Raw genomic sequence first — 22,715 nt, forward strand, 5'->3', positions numbered from 1 at the left:
TGGTCACGCTAGTGCTGCCAGCTAAAACACACACCAACAAAAATAATATTGGAGTAGCCCAAGACATAGCCAAAGATTGCAGCACCACAGCACTAGCAGAAATTTAAATTTGCTGACTGGAAAGCTTTCGGTTAGTTGAGATTTCGGTTGATTGGCATTCGGATAATTGATGCTCTACTGTATTTCATTTGAGCATATTCTAATGAATATCAATGCATTTCATCTGTTTAGTGAAATAACATTGTCCAATTTTGATCATTGCACATCTCAGATTCATGTTCATTTACAATTTCTCCTACCTCAGATGTATAGAATGTCCTAAGCACAAAAACTGGGGAATTATAACTACCCATCACAGAGTAAATGTAAGTACCGTGATAGAAATGTTTGATAATTTTACATTTATCTTATCATCTCTAATATAGCCTGGTAGGAATAATTGCATATATGAGTGTGATTAGTATTAGTATGGTAACAAAGCTATTAAAAAGGAAATGATCAGCAGTACTTTCTTAAGTTGCAAAAAATTGTAAATACAGTTGACCCCCTATAACACTTTTGATAATTTTGTTTTATATGAATTCCAATGTTGTACGAGTCACTTAGATTTTACAAATACGTGTGCCAGGCTGTGAACGGCTCACGTATTTGTAAAATCTAAGTGATTCGTACAACATGGAATTCATGTAACACGGAATTATCAACAGTGTTATAGGGGGGGTTGACTGGTAGTGTGAAATCAACATTTACAATTATTCCACTCAACTCTATACACACTAATATATTACATCTTTTCTAATATCAGTGTCTACAAACTTTAAAAACTGCAACAAATTAAGAAAAATACTTGTTGATAGTTTCTAAATAATCCAATTTTATTTTTAAGGAAATTATCTGTGATTAAATTTTAACAACAAATTACAAAATGAAAGCAATGTTTAATAATTCATCATTTATGAATCAAGAATTTTCACATACAGTTTTCTTTTATATTTTTAATACAAAGCAATGTGTTATAAATGACAACTGACAGTAATATATTTTTATAGTATATATATAACATTAATCTACAAGTTGGCAAAAAGTTATGGCAATATTAGCTAAATATACAGTAGTGACATCTATCTATAATTACATTGTGAAATATTACAAAATATACATTAATAACAATAGTTTCATTTATACTATAAAATTTTTATATATATAAAATCTATTTCTACATGCAAAGAACAAACATACTAAATAAAGAATTGTCAAAGCTTTTATGTGCCTTTTTTTAATTTTGTTTTACTTCTCCAAGAGAATACTTGATAACATTGTTTAGACAGGCTTAAGATTATTTTTAAATGGAAGCCACAACTGTAATGATTATCAACAATTTTTCATATGATGAAATGAATTGTCTAATTTAATCAGCTTGCAATTCTATAATAGTAAAACTTCAACATCTTCATTTTATGTTTTAATAAGACCATGAAAAATATTAAGATCAATCAGATTTTAGCATATTAAATTTAAGTAAATTATAAATTCATTTTTTTCTAAGATATTTCATAACAGGAACAGAGAAAATAAATACAGATTTGCATTTCGTCTGTGTCAAATCTTTTGCATAACATTTTAATATTCTTAAATAAATTTTTGTATTTCTGTATTTAAAAATCTTTAGCTATTAATAACCATTGACTAGTTTAGATTTTCGCTTCCTAGCTATTACTTCTTGTTTAGAACTTTTCATCAAAAATTCATTGGAATTATTTGGTGATTCAAATATATCTTCTGGAATATTTGTGGCATTAGTAGCACTGCTCAGATTTATATCTAAACTTGATGAACACCACTTTTGTTGATATTTACCATACAGTACACAGAAATAAACACAGAATACACTTAATATGAATTGTATTAATAACCAGACAAGAATATTTTGTATTTGAGTCTGTGCAAATAATTCTGCACCAAATTTAATGCAAATACTGGCTTCTGTCATCATTATGGCTCCAAACACCCAACACTGAGTACCAACTCTCTTGCATCTTGGATCAGTTACATAACTATAATATTGCCTCAATGTTGGAGCTACAATAATACCAATAAGCCCTAATCTTCCTATACTTAATGAATGATCTGGAGGAATTTCAAAAATATGTTTAAGGAAAAATGTATTTAACTCAGTAATTTGCCAAAAAATGACAAGTTCACTAACTGCCAAAAATCTCATGTAAGTACATTTTGGATCCAACCATCTGACATGAGTCCAGCTCTCAGGTGTAAATTGCAACACAGCTCTTCTAATCTTTCCTGTAGTTGTTTGTATATTTTTAATGCTCTCCCAATTGTAGGTCCTCATCTCCAGTTTCTTACATATAAACATGCCAAAACAAATACCCAAACCATTGCATAGAAGTACATCCAGAAGCAAAGCATCCCACCAGCACTCAATAAAGTTTGGCAACAAGTGAGCAAATGCTACCTCAGTTATTTCCCACATAACACTAATAGTCCAACATATTCCATAATGTCTAACTAACACTGCTTTCATAGTCCATCCAAAGAAATGACCACATGCAAATACATCAACATGATTCCAAAGCTTTTCTAATGTAATATCAGAACAGTTAACACCATATTCTTTTTCAGTATCAATTTTGAAAGCAATCAGATCAGGATAAAACCAATACATTATTGACTTTACTGTGTGATAATTTTGGAAAAGTAAGAAGAGTAGAGCCATGAGATAGAGTACACTGATTCCAAATACAATTCTCCATATTGCTGGATGTGGTCGTGTGAAAGGTCCATTTGGAAATACAAGAACACTGATAACTAAAAAGAAGAAAATTACACAGCAAATTCCACTCCATATATTCTCTTCTAATGTTGTTTCATCAGTTCTTGTAAATGCTGAATAGAGCAAAGCAATAATGGATACCAACAATAAAGTAATAGTATGAGGTTTATAGAAAAATTCCAAAGATATTTGATCTACTGGTCTCTCATTTATATCATAGAAATGATCAAATGCATCAGCATCAGGAGTACAACTTCTGCCTCTTTGAGCCATGTTAAACTTTAAAAATGGACAATATGATCAGTTATATATTGTATTTTAACACTTAGAATGATCTTTGAGTTTTTTTGAAGTCTTATTCTTGAAAATATTAACAACCTCAACTGCAGCAGAAAATTTAAATACTCAAATTTATATGACTTATGTAAACAGTCTACAAATTTAGTGTCACTGAAGATAAACATGAAATTGCACTTGTAATTGAAATGTCCATATTTTTAAAACAGAACATGAAAGTATATTCTAGCATAAAACAGTTGATAACTTTTTTCTTGAAATGATGAATAAATCTTTGTCCAAAGTCTTAACATGCAGGATCATTTCTATGTTGTGTACCTATGGATTAGTAATTATTAGAAACAAAATGGTGGCCATTCAGAAATTAAAATTTTGTTTTTTTTTTTTATATTAATGTATTACACTAAAATATGTCTCAAACTATGATAGCTGATTCCTAAAAAATGGCAACATCAAATGTCAACATTCAAAGGAATCTGCAAAACAAAGATTGAGAAATATTATTTAGAGAAATATATCATGATTAGAAAACTGCATTTTTCAAAATCAAAATTTAACAAAAAAAAAAAAAAAAAAAAAAAAAAAAAAAAAAAAAAAAAAACCAAGAAAATCATAAAATCAGATCTTTAACCCTATCCAGGACAGTCAAAATCAAATAAGACTGATATTCCTCTAATAAATAAAAACTGTATTAATGAATTGAAACTAAAAATATGTTAATTTGAAAATTTTCAATATAGTAAGCTTCCTGATTAATGTAATACATAAAAACATTTTGAAAAATTACTTGAAAAAAAGGCATATTATTATTGTTATAATTCCAATGTATAACAAATTGACAAAGTTGGATTATATGAATGTTTGCTAAGTCGAGAATATGCTATGTTAGAACGTGTAAAATTTCTATTATTTAAATAGGCATCTTAAAATGACTAATTTCTTACAGTCAATGCCTAATAGGATAACAAATTTTACTTATATTCAATTTACAAAGTTATGTAGCAGAAGACACAGCATAAGATGACAAAAGTCACAGTACAACAGAATCAACTTATTTCAATCACTTTGGAACTTGCCTTTACTGATTACAACTTTAAATGAGAAAGTAAATAAGATTATTATTAAGACTATAATAAGACTAGTGAATATTTTGATTTTATCAACTCTTGTTTCTAAATGTCCTTTTAATGTAAAAGTTGTATAACTAAATTATTAGATTAATAAATCTAAATTGTTACTATTAAAATTAACTCACCCAGAGTTATTTGCCTGATGGTTTTTATACTACCAATTTAAACTACTATACTGTGAATAATTAATGTTTAACATTTAAATCACAAGTAGTGATTAAGACTAACAACTAAGCCAAATTTATATGCATTTAAAACTGAAATATATGTGCATACTATAGCAATTGTCTGTGATAAAATCTTACACTTTTCTATTAAGCAACACTTTTTTTCCAGGTGAGAGAAAATAAAGACCAATACAACAATAAATGACATAAGGGATTTTAAAACAATAGTGAAAAAATGTAGCCTTTTCTGCAAAAAACAATTTTTTTGGGAATTTGAAAACAAGTCTTGAAAGTTCTACCTCAAAAACAGAGCACATAAATCCAGCAACAGAAATTAAATGCAGTGCAAAAATGTCTAATTTATTATAATTTTTTTAAAATTTTAATATCAATAATTCATTGTTAAATCAGAGTCCTTCTGTGCCCATTATTTCCACAATTTAAAAAAAAATTAAATTTTGAATAAGGCTAACATGTATCACTAAGCTTGCTATGCAAATCACTCTTAACATATTTGTGCCAGAGCATGTAAAATCCAACGTAATTTAAAATTTCCTTTTTCTATGAACTGTTTATGACTAAGAATTTATTTATTAAAAATAAGTTTGTGAAATTAAAGTTATTTTAAACATAAATATTTAAAAGTTAATCATCTGATAACTTGGAACTGTTAAGTGCACTACTACAAAATATCATGACTAATGATTAATATATATAAAAATTATGCAAAATACATAAACAAAGTAAACCAGATCAAAATATTAAATACTCATTTGAAAGGTTATTCTATTTCACTGATGCTAACAAATAATTCCTTATATTTATCTGTATAATCAGATCTAAAACAACATTTTTAATTATTATTTTTTAAACTAGATTAATAATAAAGTATAATTACTATTAGGCTAGTTTAATTATACTCAATACCAAACTCTTTGTTCATAGGAAATAATGCCAATTCCCAAGAATATTCATTAAAGTCTGACAAAATATCTGTAGACCAGAATACTCAAGAGCTTGAAAAGAATTTTGGCTCACCAATAAACTATATATCTCATTAATCAAATATTAATCCAACTATCTTATTATATTGTGAAAAAATTTATTCATAATACTGTACATATGAATCAATCTTGGCAATGAAAACTTTTTTTAATCATTTATTTAATCAATTATTACGCATTTAATTTAGTACAGTAGAGCGTCGTTTATCCGAATCAATTGGGGACTGGGGTTGTTTGGATAACTTATTTTTCGGATAACCGACTATGTACAAAAAAATATATTAACCTATCCCATGTTGAAATTTTTCTCCGTCGCATGTCGCTTCACGTTGAATTTTCGTCGATGTTAAGCCTAACGTAAACTTTTTAAAATAATAATCATGGCTATTGTATTGTTAAAAATTATTTCTTTATTTTGTACAAACATAAATATATTGAAAAATATAAAAACAATAAAAAATTATACTTCAGAAGTTAATTTAGTATCAAAAACGTAAAATATTTGAGTAGCCCAAGACATAGCCAAAGATTGCAGCGCCACAGCAGTGGCGAAAATTTAAATTTGGCGACTGGAATTCTTTCGGATAACCAACTTTCGAATAAACGATGCTCTACTGTAAAATTATTTACTTGCCTTTATTTTCAAAATTATATATATTAAAGATATAGTGCTTATTAGATATAAAATGTTTAGAATATAGCTACAAACTTATTGGGCTGCAATTTGAGAAAATTGTAGACCTGTAAATTCCCACTGTCTGTCCGTCTGTCTATCCCTAATCTCGAGAGCAGAGTTAGATAGATGAAAGACGAGACCAGATATGGAAACATTAGGGACAGGAGACCCGATTAACTATATATGAACTTCCAATGCAAACCAGAAGTCATGTTACTTCAATTCAAAATTGAAATAACATGACTTCTGAAAGGTATTAGATAGATGACCGGCATGACTATTGTTAAAGGAAACATATGATGTATAGAGGCAAGCCACTATTTTGAGATGGAGAGCTTATATTTTTAAAATTAGGCAAGTGTTGTGACGATGTTACAATAAATAATTGTTTGTTAATATAATTTTTTCTGTTTGGTTATAGTAATTCATTAATTTTAGGTATCCCATTAATGGAAAATTGGTAAAATTTAATTTCAATAAGCATAGTTGTACTAGTTCATATTACACACATTAAGCAAGATACAGCATGAGAGAATACCAATTTATTTTCTAAAACAAAGGAAATGTCTTGTAATGTAACAAAAAGAATTATTCCATAATTTTTACTTTTGATGTACATTCTCAACTGCATGTTTATTAAAAATTAATTTATAGGTATAAATAATTTTAGTGTTTTTATTTTTCTATGACATTACAATATGCCAAAGAATCTGCATTATGTAAAATCAAACTAATCAATGTTTAACTAAAGATCAAAAAGTTTTTTTTAAAAAGTTTCAATCATCACAGAAAAAAATAACTTTTTCAATCTTGAAATATTTTTATAGTACAGGAAATCCTCATTAGTTCGAAATTCAAGGAATAAAATAATTGCAACTTTGAATTATTCAAGATTTACATATATCAAAAATTGACAAGAATCAAACAAGCCCGAAATAATTAAGTTTCACAACTCAACAAATGGCACCATTAAAGTATTTAGTCAAACATGTCATGCAGCAGGAAAATCTAAAGATGGCCTCCACATGTTTTTATGGATGCTCAACAAGATACCAGTGAATGGATGCTCAACAAGATACAAAGAGTGAATGGATATCAGACAAAAAATTAACACACGTAAACTGGAAAGATATACTACACACAACACTTAACACCTCAATACTACTTCCAGCAGTCAAAAGATTTTAATATTCTAACGTTTTCAGCCGTCTTTTAGAGGCCCTCTTCAGGATGAAACATTAAAAAACAGTTCTATCTTTTGAAGGATTTTAATAATCGAATACAGCTGTGTTCCGAACTTTTAAATATTTAAACGATGCGTAAGATATAAAAATCGTTACGCTTACAAGACAAAAAATTATTTTAAAATAACGCTATACATAAATTATTATTGTAGAGTTGTGAAAATTAGCGCTATGTAAACACTGCTATACATTAAATATTATTAAATAGTTGTGAAAATTAGCGTGATGTAAACGCTCTGATTTCTTATACATAGCAGAAAGATTAAAAATAATTAAACTTCCGATTATTGTTGTGCCTTGTGGCAATGTAAATAATATTTCCACGATTGTGGAATCGGAATATAATCGGAGTTAATGCAGCTTCCCTTTATGGTTTCTCTATAAATCTCAATAGCCTCCAACGAGCGTAAGTCGTGTCGGTCAAAGGCCCTATGTAAAAGAGTAGCCTCATCCCAACATGGGGAAACCCCGGGCTCGGTAGCATACCGTGCTAGAGCCGTATTATACTTCTGCTTCGACACATCATATTTGTGGTCCCGTATCCTAGCCTCCAGGGATCTGTATGTGGATCCAATGTATGTTATCCGACGATTGAAACGTTCGTCATTCAAAGGTATACGGTACACCCCCGGCGCTTTTTTGTCATCGGACTTGTCCTTAGCATTAGATAAAAGTCGGAAAATATTCTGCTTTCTCTTATATGTTAAGCGCACATTCACTTCCTTAGCGATTTTACTAAAAATTCGATGAAGGGATGGTTCGTAAGGTACAATCACNAGGATTCCGCTAATGATAATGGTGTTTGTCCCTGATAATTAGCAAAATTTGTATTTTCCATGTTTCTAATTAAAAGAAACGCTAAATTAGCATTACGACTTTTAATTGCGGAATGAAGAACAGTATCACCCAAATTATCTGCAATATATAAATCGGTTCCAGCTTCGATTAATCGTCTTGCAACTTCAAAATGCCCTTGTTCTACTGCTTTAAATATTGGATGATGATTTTCGTGATCCATTGCATTCACATCAGCTCCATTCCTGAGAAGAATATCAACAATATCGAAGAAGCCTTGTGTGGTTGCTAAATGAAGAGGTGTTCTACCGTCTTTATCTTTCACGTTGATATTTTTACTTTTGCTAATGCATCGCTTTAAACCTTTCACATCTCCCACCCAGCATGCAATATGAATTGGTGTAAGATCATTTTCCATATCTATCCAATGTTCAACATTGTTAATATCATTTTCATCCATTTTAATATAAATTAATCAATTAATCTAAGAATTTTGCCAAGTTATTCAATACTTTTTAATTATTAAAAAAAAATTATAATTTATTATTAGGTTTACAATAATTAAATTATGAATGAATATTCATTATCTATGATAAAATAGGATAATTTATTCCATATAATTTTTCTTTCAGTTTTATTTTCTTCTATTAATACGTAATTAGAAATTAATTTGAAATGTTTATTGACAATTTTGTTTGATTTTTTCAACTTTTCTCTTGCATACTAAATTAAAGATGGCCTGGGGAAAGAAGTATGCCTCCTTGCTAAACTTTTCGTTAACAGTTCATAGTTTTTTTTAATAAGAGCAATCTTTATGTTAATCACGGAATCATCTAGATCATAATACGATATACCAATACAGACACATAAAGTTCTGAAGATTGAACCCAGAGCAGAATTCCAGTTCCGGAGGTTTAAATCCGCCTCAACCTTTTCTACTATGAACTGTGACGGCCGGATGGCTGAGCGGTCAAGACGCTCTGGGAGACCCGGAATCAAATCCGGACTGGTCGAGAAATCTCCAGGAATTTTTCGGGGGTGGTCCATTCAGATATTTCCTACTAACCGATCGCCCCATTGTGGGCCTGGCCGAACCCATAATGGGCCTGTTAAAGGAAGCGCTCTTAGTGCCCATAGAGAGGAAAGAGTTATTCTCTAAATGACGACCGGATGATCGAGTGTATTTTTGTATTTTGTGTATTTTTGAATGATTTAAATTATTATTAAGCCCTGGATAGGATTAAATGTTTTATGAGGAAAGGTTACAGATAAAAATTTTCTATACTAAATTTTCTAACTTTTAAATTTTATATCTTCATAATTAGGTAACTAGAACGTAATTAAAATAGAAAATTTATAATAAAGAATAAAAATTATACATTTATGGAAATTAAATGTTCTATAAACCCATTCCCGATTAACAATTAAAAAGCTACACGATGCTAAATTATAATAACCAATATTTCAATTTTTATAATATATTTCTCCAATAAATTGGCAGATTAATCTACTTTAATATATTAAATTTATATATATATAATCAAAACCCGTAAGAATAATAATATAAAATAGATGTTAATCGATTATTAAAAATTATTCCTTTGCAATCACTCACCATTTTGTTTCTTTGGAACAAGGCAATCTCACAACTAACGCCCTCTCTCTTCTAACAAAATTAAAATATTGCGGTATTTCCTAACGACCTAAGAGATATTTCCGTAGAACTTCGTAATTTAAAATTTTGCTGTAAATAAAATCTATAAAATAAATCTTAATTTTAAATATCTAAAAAGTCATAATATAAAATAAATTTGTATAATTAATCAATTTTTTAACTTATGTAATTTAGTACGATACGCCAAATACTGTCGATCTCTTATTGATCGACAGCATTTGGTGTAGTTTAACGTACTATATACAGTATAAAAGTTATAATAATTCGCTAATGTGAATAATCTAAAATAAAATTCACTTTATGTATTATTACATTTTATAACCTTATTTTATATTGTTTGTCTATAATTTCAATTAAAATTAAATTTAAAAAAATTAATTGAAAATCAATCATATGGTTCGTGATCTTTTCATTTTTAATAGACTGGTTTTTTTAACTCTTTTTGCCCTGTAGGCACTAAGAGGGCCTCTTTTAGCAAGCCCATGATGAATTCGGCCAGGCCCACAATAAGGCGGCCGGGTATGAAGGACGGGCCCCGACATATTCGGACAGACCACCCTAGAAAAATTTCTGGAAATTTTTCGACCCGTCCGGATTTGATTCTAGGTTCCCCAGAAATGGTAAGCTGCCACTTTAACCGCTCGGCCATCCGGCCAATAAATAGACAGTGGTATTCCCCTCCGCAAACCACTTACATGTCGCGTTGCTGTAACCAAATAAACCAATGAATAGGAATAAGTCAGATTCTAGTTACTAAAAACAAAACATAAGTATTTTCAGTAAGCTCTTTTTTTTCATGGGCATTTTGATGTTTTGAAAATCCGTCCTCATTATATATCAGCCTTCCCGATTATATTCTCTGAAATTTAATCAGTTTCTGAATATTCTACAGTAGAATATGAAAAAAATTATAAGTTTTGATATGTTTTAAAATACATTTTATGAGTAAGCAGTAAATAGAAGAAAGGACAATGCAGTAAAGGATTCTCTTGTTATTACGAGAAATCCAGATCTGAATTCGAACCAAACTAACAGGTATTTTGGTTAAACAGAACATAATCTTTCCCATCCTTTATCCGTGTTGATTAAGTCCATTGAGATTAGTTATGCTCGTAATGTATAAAACTGAAATGTTGCTTATAATATGTAAAAGGGCTTTTTAATCGTACCCATCATGAGTTCAGCCGTATCCATAATCGGACAGCAAGGTAGTAAGGGCCGAAGCCCATGTATCCAGAACAGCTCGTCACGCAAAATCCATGGAGTTGTAACCGAGATTCGATCCCGGGTCCACCAGAGCGGTAGGCTGATGCCTTAACTGCCTCGATCATCCATCAATAATCGATTAACATCTATTTTATATTGTTATTCTTACGCGTTTTGATTATATATATATAAATTTAATATATTAAAGTAGATTAATCTGCCAATTTATTGGAGAAATATATTATAAAAATTGAAATATTGGTTATTATAATTTAGCATCGTGTAGCTTTTTAATTGTTAATCGGGAATGGGTTTATAGAACATTTAATTTCCATAAATGTATAATTTTTATTCTTTATTATAAATTTTCTATTTTAATTACGTTCTAGTTACCTAATTATGAAGATATAAAATTTAAAAGTTAGAAAATTTAGTATAGAAAATTTTTATCTGTAACCTTTCCTCATAAAACATTTAATCCTATCCAGGGCTTAATAATAATTTAAATCATTCAAAAATACACAAAATACAAAAATACACTCGATCATCCGGTCGTCATTTAGAGAATAACTCTTTCCTCTCTATGGGCACTAAGAGCGCTTCCTTTAACAGGCCCATTATGGGTTCGGCCAGGCCCACAATGGGGCGATCGGTTAGTAGGAAATATCTGAATGGACCACCCCCGAAAAATTCCTGGAGATTTCTCGACCAGTCCGGATTTGATTCCGGGTCTCCCAGAGCGTCTTGACCGCTCAGCCATCCGGCCGTCACAGTTCATAGTAGAAAAGGTTGAGGCGGATTTAAACCTCCGGAACTGGAATTCTGCTCTGGGTTCAATCTTCAGAACTTTATGTGTCTGTATTGGTATATCGTATTATGATCTAGATGATTCCGTGATTAACATAAAGATTGCTCTTATTAAAAAAAACTATGAACTGTTAACGAAAAGTTTAGCAAGGAGGCATACTTCTTTCCCCAGGCCATCTTTAATTTAGTATGCAAGAGAAAAGTTGAAAAAATCAAACAAAATTGTCAATAAACATTTCAAATTAATTTCTAATTACGTATTAATAGAAGAAAATAAAACTGAAAGAAAAATTATATGGAATAAATTATCCTATTTTATCATAGATAATGAATATTCATTCATAATTTAATTATTGTAAACCTAATAATAAATTATAATTTTTTTTTAATAATTAAAAAGTATTGAATAACTTGGCAAAATTCTTAGATTAATTGATTAATTTATATTAAAATGGATGAAAATGATATTAACAATGTTGAACATTGGATAGATATGGAAAATGATCTTACACCAATTCATATTGCATGCTGGGTGGGAGATGTGAAAGGTTTAAAGCGATGCATTAGCAAAAGTAAAAATATCAACGTGAAAGATAAAGACGGTAGAACACCTCTTCATTTAGCAACCACACAAGGCTTCTTCGATATTGTTGATATTCTTCTCAGGAATGGAGCTGATGTGAATGCAATGGATCACGAAAATCATCATCCAATATTTAAAGCAGTAGAACAAGGGCATTTTGAAGTTGCAAGACGATTAATCGAAGCTGGAACCGATTTATATATTGCAGATAATTTGGGTGATACTGTTCTTCATTCCGCAATTAAAAGTCGTAATGCTAATTTAGCGTTTCTTTTAATTAGAAACATGGAAAATACAAATTTTGCTAATTATCAGGGACAAACACCATTATCATTAGCGGAATCCTTCAATATGGAGGATATTAAAGAACAATTATCAAGTAAGGAAACTAAGAACACTATATTAGATAATTTTCTCGAAATGGATAAGAAAGAAGATTCTGGAACGTTGAACAACATAATTGATGATAATTGCCAACAACAGGAAGAAGGTACTATAGATTATAGTAAATCTAATTTTGAAAAAAATAAAAATTTATCATCTGTTTATGAAGAATATTCAGGATCTTCTGCAGAAAACGATATCAAACTATTAGAATTTAAAGAAGTGACAAAATTGAATTCGGCAATGCCAAAAACTGATGAAAATGCATCGTCTATAGATTCTGTATTTGAAGATAATGCTAATGAAATATCGGGAATGACGGACGAAATAACAGGTCTTTCAAATCGCTTAGGCCCAATACGCGACGCATTAAGGCAAATACAAACATTAGAGGATAAATATAAACGTAAGATACAGGTTCTTCAAATAAATTTGTCTAGAGAACAAACAGAGAAAGATGAGATTGAAAAGCGTCTTCAAATGCTAAAAAACTCTATTCGTTCTATGCAAGACGAATATAAAACAGTTCGAGCATCCATTCAAGAAACACAAATGGAAATAGATGCAATTCAGAAAAAATTAACTGAAGAAAAAGAAGCTTATGAAAATTTAAGTAAATTTAACGAAAAATTGAAAGACTGCGAAGAAGAATTAGTTTTACGGATTAATAACATTGAACAAGAACTCGATGAAATAAAAATTGAAAAGTCAAGTATTAATTCAGACAATAATTACTTAAGAACACAAATTAATATATTAAAAACAGAAGTGAAGAACAGAATAAAAGAAGAAGATGAATGGGAGAAAAAATTATCATCAATAAATAACGAAAGGCAAAATTCTGAAAAACAAATTAAACTTCTTGATAGAGATATAAAATTTAATCAAAGATCTCTAGAAGATAATATAAAAAGATTTGAAAATAAACTTCAAATGCTAGCAAGCGAGAAAGATTCTTTGGATAAGAAGTTCAAACAAGAAATTCGACGCAGATCTAGCGCAGAAAAAGAAATTGCCTTAGAACAACAAGAACTACAAGAACTTAATGGAAAGTATAATCAAATAAAAAGACAAATTAGTCAGATCCAGAAAACTGTGGAAGAACAGTCACGTTTCCATTGCAATACAGAAAAAATTCTTCGAGACAAAATAGAACATTTGAGATCTGATAACTACAATTTATACCAAAGTGTTAATAATTTGAGATTATCTCTTCAACATACTGAATCTGAATTCGAAAAAGAACATTTGCAAAGTAATCAAGTTATTGCCGATCTTAGAGAAGACATACAAAATAAGAAATTTAAAGGCTATCGAAACGATGTGGAGAGTATGGTAGATGTGAGTAACGAAACTCACTCAGTTAAGAACACAGAAAATATGTCGGAAAATTTAAAAATTTCCGGACCACACGAACGCATTAACAAAAAGAATTTTTTTTATTATCTAAAATCCAAAACTAAATCTGAAGAATGTAAAAAGACTGTGGATACTGAGAGTGATTTTTGAATCTTTAAAACGTAATTCTGTATATTTAATTTTAATTAAAATTTGAAATTAGGTATTGTTGGTTTTGATAACTTCCTTTTTTAATATCAAACATAATTTTCTGTATTTTGTACGTTAAATTTTCTCCAGCATGAATCCTTATAAGTTTAAATAAACTGTAGAAGTAGAAGAAAATTCTGACATTATTTATTAGTTTGGTAAAAGATAGTGTAATCGATTCTAATTTAAACCGCATGTAACAAAAACACCGAAAGAAACAATCGAGAGAGAGGTGTGACGAGATCTAGTCTCTCTTCCACATAAATTAAAAAATGGCGCCATATCCTCTAACCCACTCGCAAGGTCAATATCCTACAAACGAAATTAATTAAGAAGCATTAATTGCATGCAAGTGAGACATACTAATACATTATAACTGATTATGTGAAGTATTATCGAAGATTTAGGTCGGAAGAAGCGAAAATAGCATAAAGTGTAAGCAACATCGCCGACTAGAACACGCGCCATTTTTCCGAATTTGAACAAAGAACGGAGAGTGGTTGTTTAAGTTCATCTGTTAGTCGGCAAGTCGATAGTCGATAGAAATGAGTTCTACAGAAAAACAAGTGGACGTAACTACGAAGCGAACAGACGAAAGCGTTGGTGATAAAGAAAAAGCTGACATTAAAGACACAACACCGCATAAAAGACCAGCATCAGAGGTGAGTTGGCGCGGATGTCAATGGGGGATGGAGAGGTAGCCGGCCATGCTCTCCGACGACCATACTCCCCAAAAACGCGCTATTTTAGCCGTTTTCCTTGTGTTAACTCTCACCCACGCGCTCCACTCTTGCCCTTAACTTCCAACTTAAACCTTTCGTGCCCCCTTTATGTCACCCCCTCGCGGAAAATGTCGCTGACATTGTTATTTGAACTTTAAAAAAATATATTAATTTTTTTCTTTATAATCGAAGGGAAAGCATAATTAAAGAATAGTTATACGATAAAGCGCGATAATTATATCATTCAAGGACGTCTCTATAACTTGTTTTATAACCCGGATCGGGTTCGAGTTTCGGGAATTTTCCCCTCGATTTTTTTTCCATCGTCTTACGCTCGATTCTTAGGGTTTTTACCCTCTCGTCAAAGTCAAGTTTTTGATGTCGCGCCATTTTTTATCAACAACTTCCGTCCTCTTTTTGATTTCCTATGGTATTTTTTCGTATTATAATAAGTTGGCTGTATATCAAGGTTATGTTGGGAAATTTTTATTTATTTGTTATTTTATAAATGGATGATTTTTCCCTACATCGGAGTTAATCGCGCATGGAGTTAGCTCTATTCTCTCCCTTGCACGTGTAAAATTGGAAATTTTTTTTTCACGCGTTGAGACACTTGAAAGATTTAAATCGTTAGCACTTTTTTAATAAGGTGAGAGGTTAACGACCTCGATTATAGAAGTTAATTAGGTCTGGAGAAAGACGACAAACTAACCGTGACCGAAAAGAATTTTTTATGTAATAGATACGTACACACATTTTATATATAAAAAGACATAAACACGATCTCTTCCTATTATTTAAATAGAAAAATTTATGTTGTTTCTAAGTGGCCCGCGTCTGTCCAATATCATTCATTGACCCAGAATAGTACGAATCGTGTTCCTGTTTTTCCCTCCCTTTCTGACCGTTTCCCATTGTTATCCCCGTTTTTGGGTGGCCGTTTGATCCCCTCTTCCATCACTCCTTTTTTCCCCATCCGGCTCCTCCCTCCCATCCCTACTTTCCACTATTGGAGGGAATAGAAATGATGATGTATTCTCTTTTCTTGTCTTCAGAAAATTTAATCCCGCGAAGAGCGTGTTTTTTCCGTTTTGTTTATTCGTAAATATCTGAGTGGAGAGTAATAAATCGGGAAATGCTTTTATGTTCAAAAATCGATGTAGAGGGACGTTCTGAACTCACCTAGTTTTTTCTTTACTTTTTTTACTTCAAATTAAGCAATTTTATTACTTACATAATCAAAAAGTTCGGTATTTGAATTAATTTTAATCATGGAATTTAACTATTTTTATTGCAGTTGAACCTCCATTGACCACGCTTGTTGTTTTACGGGCGATGTCTTTGAACTCCCCTCACTACCAGCTCTTTGTGTGAGCAAGATTTATCAGTACGACTTTTTATACGAACCCCTATCTGAAGGGATAGTCTGGACTTTTTTCAATTGCATTTATTTTTCTCCCTTTGAACATAATTCTATATTCCTCTTCCATAGAAGTAAAAATCCAGAGTACTTAAGAGGGGATAGAAAACCTCTCAAATAGTTTACAATTTGAACCCACGCTGTTTATTTTTTAAGTTTTTCTTCGAACATGTTCTCCTATTACTTTTACTTTGCGGGGGTCTGTCGTTGTTCGAATCAACAGTTGAGTGTTTCCTTCACCAGATTAAAATTCGAAAGGGAAGGAAGTAGATGACACTACTCCACCTTAACACGATAAAAAAAAAGATCGTTTTTATCCGATAATACGAGACGTGCCGCCAGTTCCCCATCTCCAATATAATGTTTTATGATGATAAAAGAAGGGAGGTCAGCAATCCGGGACGGAGATTCGGGGAGGGATAGACTCTCAACAGAAGCGCGTAGTGGATTGACCGACCCTTATAAATCGATTTTTACTCCCTCTCCTCCCTAGTCTAGACGATCATCCAATTGCGCGCGCTGTGTCAATGCCGAGACGTATTTAATTTTCAAAATAGTGAAAAGTTCGAACTTTTATGTAAGTAGCGTCGTCTCTTAAGGGTGTCGGAGATCGCACAAATGTGACCTTCGCAGTCACCTTGTACAACATCTACGGAAAAGGAAGGAAGCCGATTGGTAGAGCGGGCGGTAGAGAGAGAGTAGATTCGTCTGACGATTGTATCAGCTTCTACTATTGGTCCATTGCAGACTACCCGAAGTGACCCGCGAAGAGGGTCGGTGTACGTGTATATAGCTCGAGCGTCGCGCACCCTGTCGCCCTCCCATCTTTCCCCTTCTCGCGTTGCCATGGTAACAGCGCGTTATATCTAGGTAGGTTTTTCGGGTAGACGTAGGTAATGCCACTGTGCAGACGTTTGTTTACTAAATATGTGCCGTCGATTCTTCCTGCACGTCTGTTCTTTGTCTGCTCGTCGAGTCTTGTTGAAGAGAGGCCGCGCGCTCGCCACGCTCCCACTCCTATTGATGCGGTGATGAATCGGGTCGATATAGTGTGATTCATTATTGTTTCCTCCTGCCAACATTTGTTTGCCAGTTACTTAGTCAGTTAGAGAAAAATACTCCCGAAAAAAAGTGTTGCCAAGTCCAGAAATATTCCGCGGTTTATAGTCGAGAAATGTTTATTATTTTGGGAGCATGAAGCAACAGGGTTTGCCATGCCAGACGAACCGTCGGGTTGTCTATTCTAGACAGGTGTTAAACTCCAGGTGAATTAATTTTATCTTCTGAACCCCTATCGATGGCCATAACTTTGTCGAACGTCGCGCCATTAGCTCGGAGGATCAAGTTTTTATAATTTGTGACTATTTCTAGTTTGGTCCAATTTTTCTGTATGAAAAAGAAAAGTATAGCAACTTCATTACCATTTCCGCTTTCTGAAACTTGTGATACGTAACTGTGCGAACCCTTTACATGTTAGCGTTATATACATTGTGTAATAGATTGCTTTATTTATTAGTCAAGTACAGTACTTGGAATGCTGTTGGAAAAAATTGTATTTTTCATGTCCTTGCGCAAAATTTTATAAGGATGGGGTTTTAAACAACACAAATATATATAAACAATGTTCTGAAAAACTATAGTGTAAAATTAAACAAAATACAGTATACTAAGGAGGAACGAAGCAGATACAAAAGTTACACACAGTATACTGTATTATTAACATAGTTGTGTTTGAATTGCCAAATGGGGGATTAAACTTCAATTCCTCGTGTGCACGGTCTTTTTATTTTGAAATATCAATCCTTCTAAAATATCACTTATTCAAATATCTACTACTCAAATATCACAATATCAATCCTGTTCATCAAAAATGAATGTAATGAAAGTGAGATTTATCTAGCCTAATTATTATTAAAACACTGGGTCAATTGTAACGTATAGACAAGAATCAATAGCAATACATTCGTCGTCCAAAATCAGCTACATTTATAATACAATGAAAGGTTATTTTAAAAAATGTTTTTAGTTTAGTTGAGTTTTATGACTTGTTGGAGATGTCGTGGCCGGAGCAGACATGTTGCACATTATTTAATCGAAGATGAATGTGGTTTATCGATTCTTCTATAGAGATTCGGGTGTGGTCTTATTACTATATTGAGACTGAATTGATTCTGTATAAGACAATTAATTGTGATATANTCGATCCCGGGTCCACCAGAGCGGTAGGCTGATGCCTTAACTGCCTCGATCATCCATCAATAATCGATTAACATCTATTTTATATTGTTGTGAATGGATATGTATTGTATTCTCATAACACTTAAAAAAAACTCTTATCAAGAAGGAAATATGTGAAGAATGATTAAAAACTGTTCATGAGACCTTGGCTGAGAAGTTGAGAATTACAATTGGAAACATTCTGAATATAAATGCCATCCAGACTTCTCAAAAGCTGAACAGAAAGAAAACTGAAAAATTTGTATATTCTGTCCATCAAAGCAGCAAAGTATAACAAAGTTTTTGCAGACATTGTACATATGTAAGGAGTACCAGAGAAAAAAATCATGTATGTTATCATGCACAAGTCTGAACTAACAGAATGCAACAAAGTCAGTGTTATTTTCAGTCTGTAATCATAATATAGCATTATAATTAAATAAACCACATTATGATTTAGTATCATCATCTGCATGATACCTTAGTAATCAAGAGTTAATAAGAGGTAAAACAGCTTTGTCTAAAACCAGAACCTAAGAGATGTGAATGAAAAACTATTTTATGGGAAAATTTGATGGTAATGCTAAAATATCTAAAATTTTTCCAATTTTTACGTCTCCGTCCTAGTAAGTCATTTTAGTTTAATTTCATATAAATATTGATTTCCATTAGCAAATAATTTTGGATATGATTTTTCACAAAAGTTTTGAGCATGAAGTAACTTAAATTAAACTGAAATGCTGACTTCAAAAACATAATGAAAAGTAACTTATATTTTATGAATACTGCAACGTAAAGTGTTATATTTTAATTGACATTATTTTCATTACATTCCACTTCTACAATACAATTTTATATTTCTATCACAAATTAAAATCTCAGAAACTGACATCAAGTATATTTGCATAATTATTCATAACTCAAATACCAAATAAAAATTATCATTACATATACATTTCTTATAAGTTTGATATCCAATTTTAAACGTAAAAATTCTCTATTATTAATTAAAGTTAATGTAAGAAATAATAGAAGAGTTAATTTATCCTTGTAAAAGAAAAAGAAATTTTAGAGAAATTAATGATTAATAAAAGTATAAAGTTATAAATTTAGTTAACAGATAAAATAACTTTTTTAATGTAATTCAAATTTTCTACTTAAGAAAAAATTGTATTTTGTGTATTTTTGAATGATTTAAATTATTATTAAGCCCTGGATAGGATTAAATGTTTTATGAGGAAAGGTTACAGATAAAAATTTTCTATACTAAATTTTCTAACTTTTAAATTTTATATCTTCATAATTAGGTAACTAGAACGTAATTAAAATAGAAAATTTATAATAAAGAATAAAAATTATACATTTATGGAAATTAAATGTTCTATAAACCCATTCCCGATTAACAATTAAAAAGCTACACGATGCTAAATTATAATAACCAATATTTCAATTTTTATAATATATTTCTCCAATAAATTGGCAGATTAATCTACTTTAATATATTAAATTTATATATATATAATCAAAACGCGTAAGAATAACAATATAAAATAGATGTTAATCGATTATTGATGGATGATCGAGGCAGTTAAGGCATCAGCCTACCGCTCTGGTGGACCCGGGATCGAATCTCGGTTACAACTCCATGGATTTTGCGTGACGAGCTGTTCTGGATACATGGGCTTCGGCCCTTACTACCTTGCTGTCCGATTATGGATACGGCTGAACTCATGATGGGTACGATTAAAAAGCCCTTTTACATATTATAAGCAACATTTCAGTTTTATACATTACGAGCATAACTAATCTCAATGGACTTAATCAACACGGATAAAGGATGGGAAAGATTATGTTCTGTTTAACCAAAATACCTGTTAGTTTGGTTCGAATTCAGATCTGGATTTCTCGTAATAACAAGAGAATCCTTTACTGCATTGTCCTTTCTTCTATTTACTGCTTACTCATAAAATGTATTTTAAAACATATCAAAACTTATAATTTTTTTCATATTCTACTGTAGAATATTCAGAAACTGATTAAATTTCAGAGAATATAATCGGGAAGGCTGATATATAATGAGGACGGATTTTCAAAACATCAAAATGCCCATGAAAAAAAAGAGCTTACTGAAAATACTTATGTTTTGTTTTTAGTAACTAGAATCTGACTTATTCCTATTCATTGGTTTATTTGGTTACAGCAACGCGACATGTAAGTGGTTTGCGGAGGGGAATACCACTGTCTATTTATTGGCCGGATGGCCGAGCGGTTAAAGTGGCAGCTTACCATTTCTGGGGAACCTAGAATCAAATCCGGACGGGTCGAAAAATTTCCAGAAATTTTTCTAGGGTGGTCTGTCCGAATATGTCGGGGCCCGTCCTTCATACCCGGCCGCCTTATTGTGGGCCTGGCCGAATTCATCATGGGCTTGCTAAAAGAGGCCCTCTTAGTGCCTACAGGGCAAAAAGAGTTAAAAAAACCAGTCTATTAAAAATGAAAAGATCACGAACCATATGATTGATTTTCAATTAATTTTTTTAAATTTAATTTTAATTGAAATTATAGACAAACAATATAAAATAAGGTTATAAAATGTAATAATACATAAAGTGAATTTTATTTTAGATTATTCACATTAGCGAATTATTATAACTTTTATACTGTATATAGTACGTTAAACTACACCAAATGCTGTCGATCAATAAGAGATCGACAGTATTTGGCGTATCGTACTAAATTACATAAGTTAAAAAATTGATTAATTATACAAATTTATTTTATATTATGACTTTTTAGATATTTAAAATTAAGATTTATTTTATAGATTTTATTTACAGCAAAATTTTAAATTACGAAGTTCTACGGAAATATCTCTTAGGTCGTTAGGAAATACCGCAATATTTTAATTTTGTTAGAAGAGAGAGGGCGTTAGTTGTGAGATTGCCTTGTTCCAAAGAAACAAAATGGTGAGTGATTGCAAAGGAATAATTTTTAATAATCGATTAACATCTATTTTATATTATTATTCTTACGGGTTTTGATTATATATATATAAATTTAATATATTAAAGTAGATTAATCTGCCAATTTATTGGAGAAATATATTATAAAAATTGAAATATTGGTTATTATAATTTAGCATCGTGTAGCTTTTTAATTGTTAATCGGGAATGGGTTTATAGAACATTTAATTTCCATAAATGTATAATTTTTATTCTTTATTATAAATTTTCTATTTTAATTACGTTCTAGTTACCTAATTATGAAGATATAAAATTTAAAAGTTAGAAAATTTAGTATAGAAAATTTTTATCTGTAACCTTTCCTCATAAAACATTTAATCCTATCCAGGGCTTAATAATAATTTAAATCATTCAAAAATACACAAAATACAAAAATACACTCGATCATCCGGTCGTCATTTAGAGAATAACTCTTTCCTCTCTATGGGCACTAAGAGCGCTTCCTTTAACAGGCCCATTATGGGTTCGGCCAGGCCCACAATGGGGCGATCGGTTAGTAGGAAATATCTGAATGGACCACCCCCGAAAAATTCCTGGAGATTTCTCGACCAGTCCGGATTTGATTCCGGGTCTCCCAGAGCGTCTTGACCGCTCAGCCATCCGGCCGTCACAGTTCATAGTAGAAAAGGTTGAGGCGGATTTAAACCTCCGGAACTGGAATTCTGCTCTGGGTTCAATCTTCAGAACTTTATGTGTCTGTATTGGTATATCGTATTATGATCTAGATGATTCCGTGATTAACATAAAGATTGCTCTTATTAAAAAAAACTATGAACTGTTAACGAAAAGTTTAGCAAGGAGGCATACTTCTTTCCCCAGGCCATCTTTAATTTAGTATGCAAGAGAAAAGTTGAAAAAATCAAACAAAATTGTCAATAAACATTTCAAATTAATTTCTAATTACGTATTAATAGAAGAAAATAAAACTGAAAGAAAAATTATATGGAATAAATTATCCTATTTTATCATAGATAATGAATATTCATTCATAATTTAATTATTGTAAACCTAATAATAAATTATAAT

The 22,715-nt window shown here is 31.1% G+C and overlaps 4 protein-coding genes across 4 annotated transcripts in view; 2 read left to right on the forward strand and 2 right to left on the reverse strand.

Annotated features, from left to right (window-relative positions):
* Positions 1–674: 674 nt before the first annotated feature.
* LOC111634610 (phosphatidylserine synthase 1-like) lies at positions 675–9,848 on the reverse strand. The gene is made up of 2 exons (XM_023379432.1): positions 9,720–9,848; positions 675–3,406 (listed from the first exon to the last, which is right to left on the reverse strand). Exon 2 carries the CDS (start codon positions 3,062–3,064, stop codon positions 1,673–1,675), a length of 1,392 nt encoding a protein of 463 aa, XP_023235200.1. The 5' UTR covers positions 3,065–3,406; positions 9,720–9,848; the 3' UTR covers positions 675–1,672.
* LOC111634608 (ankyrin repeat domain-containing protein 7-like) lies at positions 8,082–8,634 on the reverse strand. The gene has a single exon (XM_023379429.1). The coding sequence runs from the start codon at positions 8,562–8,564 to the stop codon at positions 8,082–8,084; it is 483 nt and encodes a 160-aa protein (XP_023235197.1). The 5' UTR covers positions 8,565–8,634.
* Positions 9,849–12,171: 2,323 nt separating the features above from the next.
* LOC111634609 (GA-binding protein subunit beta-2-like) lies at positions 12,172–14,848 on the forward strand. The gene has a single exon (XM_023379431.1). It carries the CDS (start codon positions 12,244–12,246, stop codon positions 14,266–14,268), a length of 2,025 nt encoding a protein of 674 aa, XP_023235199.1. The 5' UTR covers positions 12,172–12,243; the 3' UTR covers positions 14,269–14,848.
* LOC111634611 (acidic leucine-rich nuclear phosphoprotein 32-related protein 2-like) overlaps positions 14,827–22,715 on the forward strand; it is a 30,172-nt gene continuing 22,283 nt past the window's right edge. Inside the window, exon 1 of the mRNA XM_023379433.1 lies at positions 14,827–14,969. Within this exon, the coding sequence (XP_023235201.1) occupies positions 14,853–14,969 (117 nt within the window). The 5' untranslated portion in view covers positions 14,827–14,852. The remainder of the gene's footprint in view (positions 14,970–22,715) is intronic.

The sequence above is a fragment of the Centruroides sculpturatus genome, unplaced genomic scaffold, assembly GCF_000671375.1.
Source record: "Centruroides sculpturatus isolate CEXI.00-Female unplaced genomic scaffold, Cexi_2.0 scaffold884, whole genome shotgun sequence".
NCBI lineage: Eukaryota > Metazoa > Arthropoda > Arachnida > Scorpiones > Buthidae > Centruroides > Centruroides sculpturatus.

Bases quoted from the DNA above. Each gene is read 5' to 3' on its own strand.
- LOC111634609 (XM_023379431.1), top strand. From the start codon at position 12,244: ATGGATGAAAATGATATTAACAATGTTGAACATTGGATAGATATGGAA.
- LOC111634610 (XM_023379432.1), bottom strand. From the start codon at position 3,064: ATGGCTCAAAGAGGCAGAAGTTGTACTCCTGATGCTGATGCATTTGAT.